This window comes from Podarcis vaucheri (genome assembly GCF_965113315.1).
Source record: "Podarcis vaucheri genome assembly, chromosome: 10".
In the NCBI taxonomy this organism is placed as follows: Eukaryota; Metazoa; Chordata; class Lepidosauria; order Squamata; family Lacertidae; genus Podarcis; species Podarcis vaucheri.
The window spans coordinates 66,327,289-66,346,731 of NC_138748.1; the positions used below are offsets into that span (position 1 = coordinate 66,327,289).

At 44.3% G+C, this 19,443-nt stretch overlaps 1 protein-coding gene across 2 annotated transcripts; it reads left to right on the forward strand.

Moving 5' to 3' along the window:
• The first annotated feature begins 383 nt into the window (after positions 1-383).
• On the forward strand, positions 384-19,047 carry CTSO (cathepsin O). 2 transcript variants are annotated; one of them, XM_082239255.1, is made up of 8 exons: positions 391-685; positions 6,180-6,288; positions 8,238-8,377; positions 10,129-10,296; positions 11,861-11,982; positions 15,685-15,848; positions 17,151-17,243; positions 18,266-19,039. In XM_082239255.1, exons 1-8 carry the CDS (start codon positions 569-571, stop codon positions 18,298-18,300), a joined length of 948 nt encoding a protein of 315 aa, XP_082095381.1. In that variant the 5' UTR covers positions 391-568; the 3' UTR covers positions 18,301-19,039. The 2 variants fall into 2 exon arrangements, with proteins under 2 accessions (XP_082095382.1, XP_082095381.1); XM_082239256.1 differs by lacking the exon at positions 17,151-17,243 and having other exon boundaries at positions 384-685; positions 18,266-19,047.
• Positions 19,048-19,443: the final 396 nt, after the last annotated feature.

Genomic DNA, 19,443 nt, shown 5'->3' on the forward strand with positions numbered 1-19,443 from the left:
CATTTCCCGCTGCTTCCCGCTGCTATCCCAGATTGTTAGATATCCCATAGACTGTTCCCAGGACAGATAAGGCTCCTGATCCCTTACTTTCGAGGCTGATGATCCCTTATTTTCAAATCTGAAAGTTGACAGCTATGCTGGGGAGGGCGGGGTATAAATAAATTTTATTATTATTATGTATTATTATTAAAAATCTGCAAGGAAGGGGAGCCCAGGGTCCAAAAGGGGGGAAGCCAGAGATTCAGCTTGAGGTTGAGAGCCACCGTCTTTTTTTGCAGTGACAAGTTTTTGCAGTGACAAGTTTTGCCAAGTTGCAAGGCTGGAGGCGATGCCTCTTATCCCTCCCTCTCTCCCTCCCTCCCGGAGGGACCACTCAAAAGCGCTTTCTGCAGCGACAAGTGGAACAAAAGAGGCGAGCCGAAGGCAGCTGGAGGGCTCAGAAGGGTAAAAGTCTTTTTTGAGGCTTCTTCTCTGGGGAGAAGGAGGAGCCAGCAAAGCGAAAGGGAAAAAACGAGTCGTGCAGAAAACCAAGCGGCGCCAGGGCGCAGTTCTTCCGGAGAGGCTCTCCATGAAGCCGTGGCTTCTCCTCTGCTGCTTGCTGCCCCTCCTGGGAGCCGGAGAGGGTCAGCATACCAGATCCAGGCATCCCAGGGGCAGCCAGGGGAAGGAGGAAGCCGCCTTGCAGGTAGGTGCGAGCGGGGAGAGGAGAGGGAGAGGCCGGCAGGAGTCCTGGTCCATGCGCGCTGCTTCCTTGTGGGGCTGGAGGCGAGATCTCCATCCCAGTCCCAAATGTGGCGGCACAGCCAAGGCACACGCGCGTATCCAACACATATTTAAAGCATATGGCTTCTCCCTCCTCCTTAAAAAAATAAATTCCGGGCATCAGATATGGGGTGGGGTGGGGTTACAGGTCCCAGGATTTTGGGTTGGTGGGGAGCCATGCCATTTAAGCGTATGGTGTGCATCTGCCGCACAATTTACTCCCGAGCGGACCCCTCTGGAACTAATGGACCCAATTGAATCACAGACATGGATTTCAATGGGTCTACTCTCGAGTAAAGCTTCGTTGGCGACCACCCCCTTTCAGATCCCCAGGTCTGCTCTTTAAATTATGTTTTTAATGCTGTGCCCCACCCTGGGATCTTTGGATAAAGGGAGGTGTAGATATTGAATTATTACATAATAAAATATATAACATGTTATTAAATAATAATAATAATAATAATAATAATAATAATAATAATAATAATAATAATAATAATATTGTAATCGCCCAGCGCTGCTTCCTATTGATTCCAATAGCTTAGCTTCGTATTCAGCTGGGAGTTCATAGAAAAGTTACGTTTCTTGTTTTCTATGGCACCATCTGTATGCTTTGCCGTTTAAAAGGTTAGAGGAAATAAAATAACAAAAAGAGGGATGGGAAAAACAAAGGGTGCAGAAGGATAAAAATAGTTTGGACTTTACGGGGGTTAAGGAGAAAGACATACAGGAAAAGTGGGTTTTGATTTGCGGTTGAAGGAAGAAGATTAAGCCCAATTTCAAAGATGTTTCCCCCTGTAAAATTGACAAGCAGTGAACAGCAGATGCTTAGGAGACTACTTCCAACAAATATTTTTCAGTCAATAAATCAAAGTGGATAGTTTTTGTACTCCTCATCTTCACCACAAGATGTCAGACTTAAAAGCCTAAATCCTGAAAGTGGGGCTGTTGTTGGTGAAAGTTTATTACAGTGGTACCTCGGGTTACATACGCTTCAGGTTACATATGCTTCAGGTTACAACTTCGCTAACTGAGAAATAGTGCTTCAGGTTAAGAACTTTGCTTCAGGATAAGAACAGAAATTGGGTTCCGGCGGCACGGTGGCAGCAGGAGGCCCCATAAGCTAAAGTGGTGCTTCAGGCTAAGAACAGTTTCAGGTTAAGAACGGACCTCCGGAACGAATTAAGTACTTAACCTGAGGTACCACTGTATGCCGTACTAATTTTGTGAGCTATGAGATTCTCTGCTAATTTGGCTGCAACATAGATGAACAGGGAATTGCTCAGAAATTGTGGGTCCTTGTGGTAGGTTGGTGCTGTTCAGCCAATTCCTGTCTTGGCATACAACAAATAAATGTTTGTGTGTTTAGCATTTTTTAAGTTCAGCAAGTAATCTTGTGGAAGTGCAATCACTGGGCTTCGAGAGTCCCTCTTGGCACTTGAAGAAGAAGAAGAAGAAGAAGAGTTTGGATTTGATATCCCGCCTTTCACTCTCCTTCAGGAGTCTCAAAGCGGCTAACATTCTCCTTTCCCTTCCTCCCCCACAACAAACACTCTGCGAGGTGAGTGGGGCTGAGAGACTTCACAGAAGTGTGACTGGCCCAAGGTCACCCAGCAGCTGCATGTGGAGGAGCGGAGACACGAACCCGGTTCCCCAGATTACGTGACTACCGCTCTTAACCACTACACCACACTGGCTCTCAGTGTGAAGCACTGGGGGAAAAACCCATTGTACTATCACTGTTTACGTTAATTGCATGTAGCTGATTACATACCCTCCAACATTTCTCCAGTGAAAATTGGACGTCCCATTCCATAATGATAATTTTACTATTTATACCTCACACATCTTACTGGGTTGCCCAAGCCTCTCTGGTGGCTTCCTACACACACACACACACACACACACACACACACAAAACCATTAAACATTAAAAAACACTTCCCTATACAGTGGTACCTCTGGTTGTGAATGGGATCTGCGTCTGTGCATGTTGCAATTCGCTGCTTCTGCACATGTGCATGACATCATTTTGTACGTCTGTGCGTGCGCGAGCAGCGAAACCCTGAAGTAACCCTTTCCAGTACTTCCGGGTCACCGCAGGACGCAACCTGAAAACGCTCAACCTGAAGCAAACGTAACATGATGTATGACTGTACAGGATTGCCTTCAGATGGCTCCGGAGTCTGAAAACTCCATACCTTCCAATATTTCTCCAATAAAAATAGGGATATCCTAAGGTAAAGTGGGACATTCCAGGATCAAATCAGAAACCGGGACGGCTTCTCTAAATCAGGGACATCCCTGGAAAATAGGGACACTTGGAAGTTCTTGGAAGTTCTGCGATTATGGCGTAAGGCACACTTAAGGTACCTTAAATGAAATGTGCCTATATGCAAACAGAAAGCTGTGTGGATGAAGAAAGAAGAGAAGGTAGAAAAATTAAGGGATGGATGCCGGTAAGACCCTAAATAAATCCATTTCTTCAGAAGTGTCTGCAGGTTAGGTTCCCAAGGTTTGGAGCAAACAGCAATTTGGGTTTTCAGTAGAATGGTTTTCAGTGGTAGAGAGCAGCTTTTGAAGGACAAAAAAAAGGGGAGGGGACGCTCAGAAACAGACCTGGAAACCCCATACCTGTGCCTAGAAATGTAGAGAAAAGATGTGAATGAACCCACTTCCATTGATGATTTAATGGAAGATACAGTCATACCTCGGGTTATGAACGCTGCGGGTTGTGCATTTTTGGGTTGCGGACCGCACCAAACCCGGAAGTACCAGAATGGGTTACTTCCGGGTTTCGACGCTCGTGCATGCGCAGAAACACAAAATAATGTCACGTGCATGCACAGAAGCGCCAAATCACATCATGCGCATGCGCAGACACGGCGCTTCAGGCTGCAAACGCTGTGGGTTGCGAACGTGCCTCCCGCATGGATCACGTTTGCAACCCAAGTGTCACATTCTGTTGCGGTTGCTCAAGAGTAACCAAGCAAGACTCCCACCTGTTTTTTACAGGCTTTATTTTGGGGCAAACTTTTTACAGTGAAGAGCGTCATAAGTTCATGTCTGGCTCAATCGCTAGCAGAATCTGGGAGTGATCTGTTTTTGTACCTCCCTCAACATAAAAGTCTCATCACCCCCAGTCTTTTCCACCCCTCCCTGCGCCTCAGATTACTGCGCAGGATGGGCGATGGCAAGGGCGTGCTCCCCGCCTCTCCAGCTTGCTCAGGCTCGGTGTTAAGGCTCTTCCTAGCATTCTCTGGTCCTTGCACCTCTTCTCCACTGGAGGTGGGGCTTTACTCCTCGCCAGAAGAGGAACTGCTTCGCAAGATTTTCGGAGGCTCCCTGTAACACCACTGCCCTTCTATCTCTCCCCTTTGAGCCACTGGCAGTTCCCTGACACTGAGGTATCACTGTACCAATATGGGAAGAAGCACCTTATTTGGTTAACTGTGGTGCTCCACAGTTGTTACAGGTCAATGTGGCAGGTCAAAAGAGGGCAGGTATTATCGCCAGCTGATAGTACAAAGTGGGCGTCCAACCTGTGGGCCGCCAGGTACCCTAGACAGAAACTTCCATCATCCCTGATCACTAGCCATGTTGGGCAAGGCTGTTGGGAGCTGGAGTCAAACACCTAGTAGGCCACAGTTTTCCCCATCACTGATACAGTCATACCACTTGTTATGTTTGGTTCAGGTTCCGTCCTGCGGCAACGCGGAAGTACCGGAAAGGGTTTCTTCTGGGTTTCGCCACTCGCGCATGCGCAGACATGCAAAATGATGTCATGCGCATGCGCAGAAGCGGCGAATCATGACCTGTGCAGAGGCAGGTTGCATTCTGCTCATGTTGCGAACGGGGCTCTGGAATGGATCCCGTTTGCAACCAGAGGTACCACTGTATAACTGTTGGGGCATAAAACAAAGCTACACACACATAACAACTACAAATGCAGATTGCTAATTCTCAGATAAATCTCTTATATTCCATTACACACACACCCCAGTGTAACTTGTCTTTTTGATCCCAAGGAAACACTTGGGAAACAGCAGAGGTAGCGTCCAGGTTTGTTGACAGGCCTGTGCCTAGTTGTTGTTGTTGTTGTCGTCATCTTTCTGTCTTGAGAGACAATGGAGTCACAATATTCTATGGTAATTAGTGAGGAAATAGCATGGAATTTATTTATTTATTATTATTTTTTGACAACGCCAATAAAACAGGGAAACTTTTGGCATGGCAATTGAGAAAAAGTGAACAAAATAACTACAGTGGTACCTCAGGTTAAGTACTTAATTCATTCCGGAGGTCCGTTCTTAACCTGAAACTGTTCTTAACCTGAAGCACCACTTTAGCTAATGGGGCCTCCTGCTGCCGCTGCACGATTTCTGTTCTCACCCTGAAGCAAAGTTCTTAACCCGAGGTACTATTTCTGGGTTAGCGGGGTCTGTAACCTGAAGCGTATGTAACCTGAAGCATATGTGATCCGACGTATCACTGTATGCGAATTGAATAAAGCTTAATGGTAGGATAACTGAGAAACCAAAAGAAATAAGGGAGGCTTTTGTTAAATATTTTACTGATTTTTACAGAGAAAGAACTGAAGATTCAAACAGGATAGAAAACTATATTAAAAATAGTGAAATACCAAAGATAACAGAGGATCAAATGAAGTTATTCAATATAGAAATTTCAGTTCAAGAAGTACCGTATTTTTTGCACCATAACACTCACTTTTTTCCACCTAAAAAGTAAGGAGAAATGTCTGTGCGTGTTATAGAGCGAATGCCTGCGGGTGGCGGGGGGGATCTACTGCAGTCGTGAGCAGAGGATCCATGGTTCCCCTTCCTTCCCTCCTCCATGGTTACAAAGCATGGATCCACATGGATCCTCAGGATTTTTGCATTGGTCTACTCCAAACTCACTGTCAGATCACATGTCTGTGGCCACAGCATGAACCACAAAAATCATATATCCACTATTTTGTTTAGAATATTTTTTTCCTTGTTTTCCTCCTCTAAAAACTATGTGCGTGTTATGGTCTGGGATGTGTTATAGAGTGAAAAATACGGTAATTGAGGCAATTAATCAAACACAAATAGGGAAATCCCCAGGGCCAGATGGAATAACGGCAAAATATTATAAAAAACAAAATAACAATAACAAAAAGAGGGGTGGGAAAAACCCAAGTGACCTCCCTGGGCGCAAGCCCGGGCAGTTTGTCTGCAGGTCTTGGGCTGCCCAGACGACAAGATCCCCGTCTCCGCCTCACTGATGTGGGCCAAAGGAAAGCAGAACAAGACATTGGGCACTAGCTTGATTGCAGGAGATGCCGGAAGGAGGTGTACAAGACGCCAACCAACAAACATACAGACAGACTTCATTACATTTCAACAGTGTAATTATGCTTTCGTTTTTTTCAGGAAAGCATTAAAAGAATCAAGCATTTGAATTCCTTATCATCCAGCGACAACGCTACTGCTGTTTATGGAATAAATAAATTCTCCCACTTGTTTCCTGAAGAATTTAGAGGTACAGAGTATTACATTACAAAATATTTAATGCTTTTGCAAACAATACCATAACAACAACAACAACAACAACAACAACAACAACAACAACAACAACAACATATGATGATGATGATGATGATGATGATGATGATGATGATGATTTATACCCCGTCCATCTGGCTGGGTTTCCCCAGCCACTCTGGGCGGCTTCCAACGGAATATTAAAATACAATAGTCTATTAAACATTAAAAGCTTCCCTAAACAGGGCTGCCTTCAGATGTCTCCTAAATGTCAGGTAGTTGTTCTTCTCTGAACATCTTCTCCATCTGATGGGAGGGCGTTCCACAGGGCGGGCGCCACTACTGAGAAGGCCGTCTGCCAGGTTCCCTGTAACTTGGCTTCTCGCAGTGAGGGAACTGCCAGAAGGTCCTCAGCGCTGGACCTCAGTGTCTGGGCAGAAAGATGGGGTTGGAGACGCTCCTTCAGGTATACTGGACTGAGGCCTTGCCTTATCTTCAGTGCAAGCTATTTGACATCCTTTTGATATGATTTAGTGTGCCTGAACACCATGCTAAGCTAAGCAGGACTAAAGTGCTCGTTTTTGTCTTGAGAAGATCTATGGTCTCCTTAAATTTCAGACTCTCTGAGCTTCAACCTGTCAGAATGTTTCATTATGCATGTTGCTATGACGATTATTACTTTTGCGGCTATTAATCATCCCTTTCTCAGTTTATTTCATTTAACCATCCCTTTTTCTAGCAGGATCTTTTCCCTTCATAGTTTTATATCTCGGGGTCTAGGGCACACCTGAGAATGAGCAGTCCAGACTTTTGCAGAAATAAATAATAATAATAATATATTATTTATACCTCGCCCATCTGGCTGAATTTCCCCAGCCACTCTGGGCGGCTCCCAATCAAGTGTTAAAAACGATACAGCATTAAATATGAAAAGCTTCCCTAAACAGGGCTAGGGACGTGGGTGGCGCTGTGGGTTAAACCACAGAGCCTAGGACTTGCCGATCAGAAGGTCGGTGGTTCGAATCCCCGCGATGGGGTGAGCTCCCGTTGCTCGGTCCCTGCTCCTGCCAACCTAGCAGTTCGAAAGCACGTCAAAGTGCAAGTAGATAAATAGGTACCGCTCCGGTGGGAAGGTAACCTGAAGCAGAAAAGATGACCTCCCACTCTTCGTCCTAAATGTGTCCCTGTTTCCCCCCTTTGCTGCTTAATAGTACACACTTATCGGGACGCGGGTGGCGCTGTGGGTTAAACCACAGAGCCTAGGACTTGCTGATCAGAAGGTCGGTGGTTCGAATCCCCACGACGGGGTGAGCTCCTGTTGCTCGGTCCCTGCTCCTGCCAACCTAGCAGTTCGAAAGCATGGCAAAGTGCAAGTAGATAAATAGGTACTGCTCCGGCGGGAAGGTAAACAGCATTTTCATGCCCTGCTCTGGTTCACCAGAAGCGGCTGGCTGTATGCCGGCTCCCTCAGCCAATAAAGCGAGCTGAGCGCCGCAACCCCAGAGTCGGCCACGACTGGACCTCATGGTCAGGGGTCCCTTTACCTTTTTTAACAGGGCTGCCTTCAGCATGAGACTCTTAATCTCAGGGTTGTGGGTTCAAGTCCCATGTTGGGCAAAATATTCCTGTACTGCAGGGAGGTAGACTAACGATCCAGCTGGCCCCTTCCAACTCTACAATTTTATCATTCTATGATTATCCCAGGCCTTTGGTGTTTTAAACTGGGGGGGGGGATTGTTCTGTCATTATTATGTGATTTATTTTTGCGTTTCTGTACTGTAAAGCGATGTAAATCATAGGATCCTTGGATGAAGGGCAGTATCTAGATTTTATAAATCATAATGACTGGAAAAAATGCAAGTGTTTGGTTTTTAGAAACAATGTCTCTGAATTAGCTGTAATCAAAAGTAGAAAATAACAGAACGTTTGCTTTGTTTTATTTTAAAGCTACTTACTTACAAAGTAGACTTTTTAAAGTTCCCAAGTATGTGCCGGGAGTGAGCCTAGAGAGCACAGAAGCACCCTTACCAGCAAAGTTTGATTGGAGGGACAAGAATGTCGTTACCAGTGTCAGGAATCAAGAAGCGGTAAGTTCCACAGTTGATTTTCTGCCAGACTTTGGACCGGCTTCCCTCAAAACTCCAGCAACCTTAAGGTAATATAATGAGACAAGATGATAAGATAAGAAAGGAAGATTAACACAGAATTAATAAGTAATGTTTTAAAATAGATAGGGGGATGTGAAACCTTTTTTGTTCTTTAAGGGTATATAGTATTGTTCGGTAAATGTACGAGTAGTAATTGATAAATCGACAGCTGTTGAATAATGGGAGTCAAAAATCAGGAAAGGATTGTGAACCAGAGAGGTGTGTAAAGGTAAAAGGACCCCTGACCATTAGGTTCCGTCTTGGCCGACTCTGGGGTTGCGGCGCTCAGCTCGCTTTATTGGCTGAGGGAGCCTGCGTACAGCTTCCAGGTCATGTGGCCAGCATGATTAAGCCGCTTCTGGTGAACCAGAGCAGGGCATGAAAACGCTGTTTACCTTCCCGCCGGAGCAGTACCTATTTATCTACTTGCACTTTGCCATGCTTTCGAACTGCTAGGTTGGCAGGAGCAGGGACCGAGCAACGGGAACTCACCCTGTCGCGGGGATTCAAACCGCCGACCTTCTGATCAGCAAGTCCTAGGCTCTGTGGTTTAACCCACAGCGCCACCCGCGTCCCGATAAGTGCGTACTATTAAGCAGCAAAGGGGGGAAACAGGGACACATTTAGGACGAAGAGTGGGAGGTCATCTTTTCTGCATTAAATTTGATTTAATTTGGCATTGATTTGTTTAAAATTTGGAAAAAAACAATAAATTGGCAAAAAGAAAGAAAAGATAATACAGTGAGGGCTCCAGTGCCCTTTTGAGATGAGAATACATCTGCATTGTTGACACTGCAGTGGTCCATTTTTATAGCACCATTTCTCTGCTTGATATGAACTGGCCTTTTCATTACAGGTAGTAGAAAAGTTGCCGTATTTTTTTAAAAAATCCAACCATGTCTGTCTACAGCTGCTGAAAATAGATGGGATAGGCAAATCTGGAAAGGACTGCAAGACAGATTATTGTATAATTGAGAAATGTGTCATTATTAACTCAATGGGTGTTGCTCAGCTGGCAGAAAGGCTTTTCGGTCGTCCTCATACAGTCGCAAAGCCACCCTAAATCTGCTCTGGAAAGTTTTTTGGGGGAGGGGCCCTCTAGAACAGATATAGGGAAGCACAGGGGGACAGGAAATGCCTGAAAATTGCTTCCTTCCCTGTTCCACTGATGGAAGCCTTACTGCCAGTTGAGCAACACTGCAGGATAAAACACTATCTGTATGGAACTATGTGAAAAACAGGCTATTTTGAAATAAATTTGTGGAAAAAAAGTATGAAGGGCAACTAACGACGATTGTTTTTCTTTTTCTAAATAATTTTAAAATTAATTTTCATTTATAACAATCCAACAAAAGCCACATTAATACAATACCAAATTATAATACGATTAAAAACCCAATTATCCAATACCAAATTAAACAATTCTGAATGACTTCCCGTGTTCTGGATTTCAGGGAATGATGTTCTTATTTCGTCCTGCTCCAATACTCTTAGTTAGTCCAAATACGACAGTTCCGATCTTGATCCTTTATTTTAACAGCCATTGATCTGATGACTTTTGTTTGTATTTAACTCTTCCATATCCATTAATTTTGCAAGGGGAGTTTTTATCCTATAAATTTCTGTGTGAAATGTTTGTTTTACATTCATCTTTACGCTTCCTGTTGTAATCCATCACCCATCTTTTCCAGTGTGGCGGCTGTTGGGCTTTCAGCGTTGTCAGTGCAGTAGAGTCCGCGTACGCAATTAAAGGGAACGTTTTGGAGAACCTCAGCGTGCAGCAGGTTATCGACTGTTCATACGAGAATAAAGGCTGCAGCGGCGGCTCTACGGTTACTGCACTGAGTTGGCTGAATCAGGTATTCATTTCTTACAAACCCACAGGCTCCGTTAACATGTGGCAGTGTTGGGTAAAGAGAAGGCAAATCTCAGACTTGAAAAACACGCCCCTCTTGTAGTAGATCAAAGGTTGCGTAGTCCCAAATACAGTGGTAACTCTGGTTGCGAACGGGATCCGTTCCAGATGCCCATTCGCAACATGAAAAGCCCGCAACCTGAAGCGCCGTATCTGTGCAGGTGCGTGGCACGATTTGGCACTTGTGCGCATGCGCAAAGCGTGATTTAGCACTTCTGCGCACGCAGTGAAACCCGGAAGTAACCCTTTCTGGTACTTCCAGGTCGCCACGGGACGCAACCTGAAAAAACGTAACATGAAGCAAGCGTAACATGAGATATGACTGTATTGTCTCCAACTTTTGCCAATTACCGTATTTTTTGCTCTATAAGACTCACTTTTTCCCTCCTAAAAAGTAAGGGGAAATGTGTGTGCGTCTTATGGAGCGAATGCAGGCTGCACAGCTATCCCAGAAGCCAGAACAGCAAGAGGGATTACTGCTTTCACTGTGCCGCGATCTCTCTTGTTGTTCTGGCTTCTGAGATTCAGAATATTTTTTTTCTTGTTTTCCTCCTCCAAAAACTAGGTGTGCCTTGTGGTCTGGTGCGTCTTATAGAGCGAAAAATACGGTAGATATATCCAGGGCTGTCATAAGTCAGGCAAGATGGGCAATACAGTGGTACCTCGGGTTACAGACACTTCAAGTTACAGACTCTGCTAACCTCTGCTTAGTCCCTTGGGTTAAGAACTTTACCTCAGAATGAGAACAGAAGTTGTGTGGCGGCAGCAGGAGGCCCCATTAGCTAAAGTGGTACCTCAGGTTAAGAACAGTTTCAGGTTAAGAACGGACCTCTGAAACGAATTAAGTTCTGAACCAGAGGTACCACTGTAGATTGTCCTGCTCCAGCATCTGCTCATCATGTGACTTCCATTGAGGCAATATTTCTCCCACCTTGACATAAGTTGAGGTCTATAGTACGGCTAGCGGGCTCTCATCTTCCTGCTGTTGGCAGTGCCGCTTTTGCCAATGTTCTATAAGAACAGCTCGAAAATGGCATTTGTTTTGCGATTTTGCCAAAAAAGCTCAACAACTTTTCTTTCCAAATTTTCACTGTTTGGCAACCCTGGGTTATTTGTAAGAAATCACTCTTTTATTGCGACAGTTACTTTGGAACTTCCTGCCTACTGACAACACGCTGGAGCCTCCACTGCACCTCCTAAAAACATATTTGTTTAGAAAAGCCTAGCTGGACCCGTAGAATGTTGATATGTGTTTTAATTCACTTTTAGTTCCTCATTGGTTTTAATTATTTTTGAATGTATAAAATAGTTGCTTTCAGCTGTTCTTACTGATAATTTTATTGTTTTATTCTTATAAGCTGCTGATTTTTTTTTTAAATCAAGCGATATGTACATTTTAGGAAGTAAATAAAATAATTTTAGTAGTACAGACTCTGGCGTGACCAAAGCAACTTTCAAGAGCATAAAAATGTGTTGTTAAGCAACTCGTTTGATTCGTCTTCTTGCAGACACGCGTGAAACTGGTGAGAGAGGCGGAGTATACTTTTAAAGCTGAAACAGGAATGTGCCATTACTTCAGCCGTTCTGATTTTGGAGTTTCAGTCACAGGCTATACCTCTTATGATCTAAGGTAACAACTAGTGAGTATTTTCACAGGGTCCTTCCCCCCCCAACTAGCCCAGTAGATTCACATTCCAAGTGACCATTACGATTATAAACCTCTTCAGTACTGCACATGTGGGAAATCTATGGCCGAAAGTACAGCTCCCATAGAGGCAAAGGTAAAGGGCCCCCTGATCATTAGGACCAGTTGTGGCCAACTCTGGGGTTGCAGCGCTCATCTCGGTTTATTGGCTGAGGGAGCCAGTGTACAGCTTCCAGGTCATGTGGCCAGCATGACTAAGCTGCTTCTGGCGAACCAGAGCAGCACATGGAAACGCCGTTGACCTTCCCGCCAGAGCGGTACCTATTTATCTACTTGCACTTTGATGTGCTTTTGAACTGCTAGGTTGGCAGGAGCAGGGACCGAGCAACGGGAGCTCACCCCATCACGGGGATTCGAACTGCCGACCTTCTGATTGGCAAGTCCTAGGCTCTGTGGTTTAACCCACAGCACCACCTGCGTCCCTACAGCTCCCATAGTCACTGACAAATAGCCATGCTAGCTGCAGAGGTGGCATGAGTTGAGAGTCCAACAACATCCAGAGGATTCCAGCTTCTCGTATTTCTACGTACTGAGCATGCATGCTAGAGATGCAAACATGTTCGCTTTAAGAAAACATGGAAACTATCAGAACAGACGTTCTTAAGAAAACATACCTCTCGTTTGTGTGTGTGGTTTGGGAGCTGCACGGTCAGAGAAAAAACAATGCTGTCCAAGGTTGTAAAGACTGCAGGGAGAATAACTGGGTGCACTCTTCCCACCTTGGATCAAATCTATGCTTCCAGGTGCCGTAAGAAAGCTGCAGAGATAGCGCAGGATAGTGTGCACCCCAGAAATTATCTCTTTCAGCTTCTGCCTTCTGGAAGAAGGTACAGGGTTATAAAGACTAGGGCTAGCCGCCTGAGAAACAGTTTCTATCCAAATGCGATTTTGGTTTTAAACGCAGTGTAAGGTAGTTTCTAAGGGACGCGGGTGGCACTGTGGGTTAAACCACAGCCTAGGACTTGCTGATCAGAAGGTCGGCAGTTCAAATCCCCACAACGGGGTGAGCTCCCGTTGCTCGGTCCCTGCTCCTGCGAACCTGGCAGTTCGAAAGCACGTCAAAGTGCAAGTAGATAAATAGGTACCACTCTGGTGGGAAGGTAAACAGCGCCGCAACCCCAGAGTCGGCCACGACTGGACCTAATGGTCAGGGGTCCCTTTACCTTTACCTTTAACGTAGTTTCTATGGGAGTATATTGTATTTAATTATGGGGTATCAGAGTTTTTAGGGGGCTAACCCGGCTGGGATAGCAGGCTTGTTGGTTTTGAATGTCTAATATAGATTTTTTTCAATTTCGTTGTTCTGTATGGGACAACGACAATAAAGATTATCGTATTGTATCGTCTTTTATAGTATTCAGCAGCAGGTTGTTGAAGCTGCCTCCCTTCTGGAGTTTCAAAGATCATACATGAATGTTGACATTCCAGGTAGAGAGAGACTTTGACCCCTGGTACAGCAAATGCACCCACAGTTCTCATTTCCCTTCCGAATGCAGAGCAGTCTTTGACTGCAGAGTAGGATGACTTGTCAATGCAAGAGGATGCATAGAAAGTGTTTTTAACTTCCATGACCGGGGGGGAGGGGGCGTGATGTACAAAGCAGGTACGCAACACTGTAAAAGTTGGTGTAATGGGAATTGGGGTTGCTTGTGCGTAAACTGCAAACTGCTCCAAGCTGGTTGTATAGCTAAACCTTTCCCTGGTTTGACAGCCCTTACAACGCGACTGTCTCAGTCACTGGCAGAATCCGTCAGTGGGCATCTCCTAAACTTCCTCCAACATAAAAATTCCTTGACTCCAAGTCTCCTCCTAGATTCTCTGCGCGGAAGCTTTCTGCGCAGCGTGGGCGTGCCAAGCGGAGGTCCTGTGCTCTCTCTGCTGATTTCACTGGAAGAGTCTCGGAGCCTCCCCTTCGCAGTACTCTCAGCCTCCCCTTTCTCCCTGGTGTCCCCTGGATTTCCTTCCCCAGCGGAAGCTCTCTCTCTCTCCTTGCTAGTTCCCTCCCCTGCATCACTGGAGCGTCTTACCTCTCCTCTCGCCTCTGATGGCAGTTCCCTGACAGTTGGCTTGTATTGTTTGCGTTTCTTTTGCAATGTGTGCCCTGCTTTTCTCACTTGACATGAACAAACAGTGCCACGGAGTACAACTTGTGAAAAAAGCAGATAGTTCTTACTTGAGGTTATTTAACTGGGTTTTGCGGGGGAGGAGAGGGTTGTGAATCATCATCAGAATAAATGGGGGTGGGAGAATGGTTTACAAATAGCTATAGAAATCAAGAGTGGTATTCAACTGGTTTATCTCCATTGGGGGAAGGCATCCATTGGCAGGGTGGAAGGGGAGATGATCTTTGCAGATTGGAGGGTGGGCAGAGGCTACAGAAGGAGGTGTATCTACTGGCAAGATGTCTTCCCACAGCAAACTGAGCACCACAGGTACTATTCTAGCTATAACACTGGCGAACAAGTGGTCTGATCTGAAAAATACAAATATTTAGGTTACGAAACTGTAAAAATAAAGAAAAAGTAAGTTTGCAGAACAATAATTATCATGTGGTTAGGGTAGATCAACGTGTCACGTGTCCACTTATCCCCAGTGTAAATATGACATATCAGCAAAAGTTGGAAATTGAAAGATAACTATAGCATGTACACGAAAATCGATTTCAGATTTGAAATCAGCATTCAAAGAACATATAAGAACAGTTGAAAAATCTCATGCAAAAGAAAATGGAAAAAAATTTGTTCCCCAGTATACTGTGTATCCCAAGGAAATACAATTTTTTGCATACCTCCAACTGTACATAGATATACACGTCATTTTCAATGCTATACATGTCATGTTCAATGCTATATAAGTCACTTACATTTATACTCATATTGTACTACTTTGGCTATGTGTTTAATAAAATATTGAATTATTGCATTGTGAAAAACAAAGATTATGGTAAAAAGTGAAAAACAGGAATTGCAAAAAAACCTAGAGCTTACAGAAAAACCCAACTTCAGATATGAAATCAGCACGTCGAAATTAGGTTAGAACTGCAGGTGTCAATGCAACAAAAATTTTGTTCCCCAGTGTGAGAAAAAAATAAGGTCATGGCGCAAAATGTGATCCTTGTCAGATGAATAGACTTCTCTAAAGGCTGGCTTACCGTGAGGGCAGTTTCCAAGTAGAATGATCCACAAAGCCGTGAAAGAGTTCTTCATTGAAACCACCCTTGTTGAAATTGCCAGTTTCAGAAGCTGTAAAATAACATAAATAGGGTTGCCATACTTCAGAAAGTGAAAATCTGGGCACAAAGTTGCCTGGACACTTCTGAGAAGGGTTGCCATACACTCAGGTTTCCCTGGATAATTTTAACAGTTCCGCTCAGACACTGTTTGACGGACAAGTCCTGAATGTGTCCAGGAAACTCCAGAAGTATGGTGGCCCCAACATACCAATACTACTCTGAATGACTTCTGCTTAGTATAGCAAGTTTATTTCCTGTACTATAGACTGACTTCTGCAACCTAAGGGGCTGGATACCTGCCAAACAGAAGGTGCTCAGAAACTGGTTGGTTTCGATTTTGATGCTAGACTGAATTCTGACCCTGAGGGACTGGGGCTATTCTTCTTACCTTGCAGTGGCCATGAAGACGAAATGATGAGGATGCTAGTTAAATATGGGCCTTTGCCAGTAATTGTAGACGCAATCAGCTGGCAGGATTATCTTGGGGGCATCATCCAGTATCACTGCTCCAGTGGAGAAGCAAATCACGCTGTTATAGTTACTGGTTATGACACGACAGGTGAGTTTTCAACCACCAATTATTATTTTTTTATTTCTTTCATGGTAAATCTTTATTGGTTTAAAATACAGAGGTAAATGATCATTTACATCAAAGGTAAGTATAGAAAAATTCAATACAGAAGAAAAAACATCACGACAGAGTAAGAAAAAAAAGTTTAAAAGATGAAAAAGAAAAGAAAGAAAAGACGAATGATTGTTAACGTAGCAGTTTAGAGAAAGCCACTTCCACTCTGCAGAGGAGGTGGGATTGCGGGCATCATTCCCCCCCCACACAACTGGGGGAATCCCCGGCCACGTCACCCCCTGGCCAGCCAATCAGCTGGCTCTGGGGGCGTGGCCTGCCCTATTTAACGAAGGCGTGGCTAGGGATCTCCCTCTTTTCCCGCCTACCAGCTGTTCCTGGTATTAGTGCCATCCCAATATTAGTGCCATCCCAACCATGTCTGCGTTCACATGGCGGTTTATTCCGTTCACCTGACGTTTCCCCAATTGCTAATTTCAGCCTTTTATCTGAGCTTTCACAAGACAAGAAAGCCACAATCTAGTGGAATATAGTAGAACTTTTGTGCTCATTTCTGTGTTAATGGGTTCTGGGGGGGGGGAGAATCCATTTGCAACCCCATTATCACAGAAAATTGCAGGAGTAAATTGACAATGTTTGGGGTGGTATTGTGGCATGCATTTCCTTTTTCTTTTTAAACAGTTTTATTAAAGATTTCATTGTGCAACAAACCATTACAAAAGTTGGGTGCCACCCCTCCCCCTGCCAAGCGGTGGCAAAAGCCTGGGTCCCAGACAATCACCCAGGGTCTGTGTTCCTTTTGAGAACTGAGACACAGCAGAGACTGCCGTAGTTTTAATAAATATTCCTTTTCACCTATTCACACCTTCAGTGTGCATGGAGGTGGTCCAGATCTTACAGCATGGTCATTTAAAAAGGGGTTTCGCCCCACAGCATAGCAGCCAGCCTTCAGCCAGCCTGCCCAAGATGGATACCAGTCTCTCCCCACCCCCGTCTGGTTCACAGACGCCCTGAAGTCCTTCATGGAATCACCTAGGGGTCCATTAACCCCCAGGTTCAGAATCCCTGGTGAATTGCATCAATGCAATTTAACACACACTTCTACATATTAAAGTACTATGTGCTAGCTAAGCCAGATTCTTCGTAAAGAATCCGGATTCTGTCTTGTGGCTCTGCTTTTAAGTCTCTCCGTGTCTGTCCAACGAAAGGCATTACAGTTTGCCGAAGATGTCCTAAACAAAAAAACTAAAAAAAAAACTTACTGAAATTATTTTACAGGTAGCATTCCTTATTGGATTGTTCGAAATTCCTGGGGCACTTCGTGGGGAATAGATGGCTACGTACGCATTAAGATAGGTTCCAATATCTGTGGTAAGTTGAGAAAAAGGCACTGCAGTTGATCCTTCACATTTAGGCCTCCGTATGCGTTATTCCACAGCCCTATTTTGAGAGGCTATTTGAAACTTCAGGTAGACGCATTTTACATTCCTCCTGTCAATGTTACCGTCCCAAGATGAAGCTAAGTGCAGCATCAAAGCAATCCCATTAGTATATTATCAAAGCAAGAGAATATCAACATATATGAGCTCATTTGTGCAACAACAACCAATTAGCTTGGGGTTATTTTGATTACAAAAATGGCATCTGCAGGTCTTCCAGAACATTTCAACAAAATAACCCATAAAAGCAAATGGTTCGTGAGCAACTTAGTTAGGTAAAGGTAAAGGGACCCCTGACCATTAGGTCCAGTCGCGGACGACTCTGGGGTTGCGGCGCTCATCTCGCTTTACTGGCCGAGGGAGCCGGCGTACAGCTTCCGGGTCATGTGGCCAGCATGACTAAGCCGCCTCTGGCGAACCAGAGCAGCGCACGGAAACGCTGTTTACCTTCCCGCCGGAGGGGTACCTATTTATCTACTTGCACTTGGACATGCTTTCGAACTGCTAGGTTGGCAGGAGCCGGGACCGAGCAACGGGAGCTCACCCCTTTGCGGGAATTCGAACCGCTGGCCTTCTGATCAGCAAGTCCTAGGCTCTGTGGTTTAACCCACAGTGCCACCCGCGTCCCTTGAGAAACTTAGTTACTTCTGAGTAAAAAAGCTGGGGGAAAGTAAGCCCAAGTATAGAGACAGTTAAAACACTACGTATTCCTCCAAGGCCAGCCGTCACTCACGTCTAATGCAGTGATCAAAGCTACTCAGAACATCATCGTCTCTGCTGGGACCCTCTCCCATTCCTTCCTGGAAGTATTAGTGATCTAAAATGAAAGGATGTTCAGTAACATTGGTACAGCATGGGAGCCAAGGAGTAAGAGATGGTGTTGCAATAATACTTTCCTTTGTAAAGGATTTGTCCAATGATCCAGTGGTTAACATTGATCTCGTTGCCTCCTAGGCATCGCTGATGAAGTTTCTGCTGTGTTTGTGTGAAGCAGTTGCTCTGAACGCAGAATCGGTGAGAGACGTTTCAAACACTATTTTTCCACAATGTGAAGGAGTTTGATTCTTGGGAAGGGAATTTTGGGCATTCTGACGGCAACAAACAGAAGAATCCCCTTCCAGCAAGTGCCATAAAACTTTTATTTTTAGGAACTTGATATCCGCTCTGCAGCGTATTCTAGACCATCAATTGTGCAAACAGAAGGAATTTTATATTACCAGCTCTAGTCTCAGTTTTGGGAATCTTGACTCCACCTACACTTAGCACAGTATTTTAAATAAGAGTCGAGCGATTGTGGTCAGAGAACTGGATTTATATCAGGGAGACCTGAGTTCATCAGCTACCATATCCTTGCTGTGCAGCCTTAGACAAAAACCACACTCTCTGCCTCAGTTTCCAGTCTGTAAAATGATAACATACTTTCTTACAATAATTTTGTGATTACAAAATACAAAATTATAAAACATGTTGCAAATTAAAGTCAGAACTAGATGTATGTTGAACGTACAGGGTGCATCCCTCTTATTCTAGCATTTTGTAGAATATACTGGTAATAATATTGTTTTTAGTTTATTGATTTTATCTTTTGAATGTTTGAAGGAGTTATTTTTCTACTGATTTTATTGATGATTTTGTTCTTTTGTAAATCACTTTGAGGTGGGGGTTTTTAACAACCAGTGTATGAACTTTATGAAATGATAAATAAATAAATATTTGCAGTGCTGCAGGAGTAAGCAGCTGTGTTCTCTGATATTTTCTGCTCTGCTGAGCTATTCCTTCCACTCCTGTTCTAAACCCTTTATATTCTCCAAGAACATGGCATCACTTTCTGTTTAGTATATGCTACTTTGGGGGCCAAATCTAGTCTTTGCTGTCCATTTAAAATACCTTCGACATTATGTAAAACTGACTTTTGTTTTCGTTATCAGTAATTCAGTTTCCATCACTTTGGCTCTAGCCTGGATTAGCCTTATCACAGTTGTGATTAAAACATGACCACAATTTGGTTGCATCAATAAATATTTTTTTTTACCCACTTTTTAATTTGCATCCGTCATAAAAACTTCTCTTCTCATGAGGTGGCCAAAGTATGGGAGCCTCAGCTTCAGGATCTGTCCTTCCAGTGAGCACTC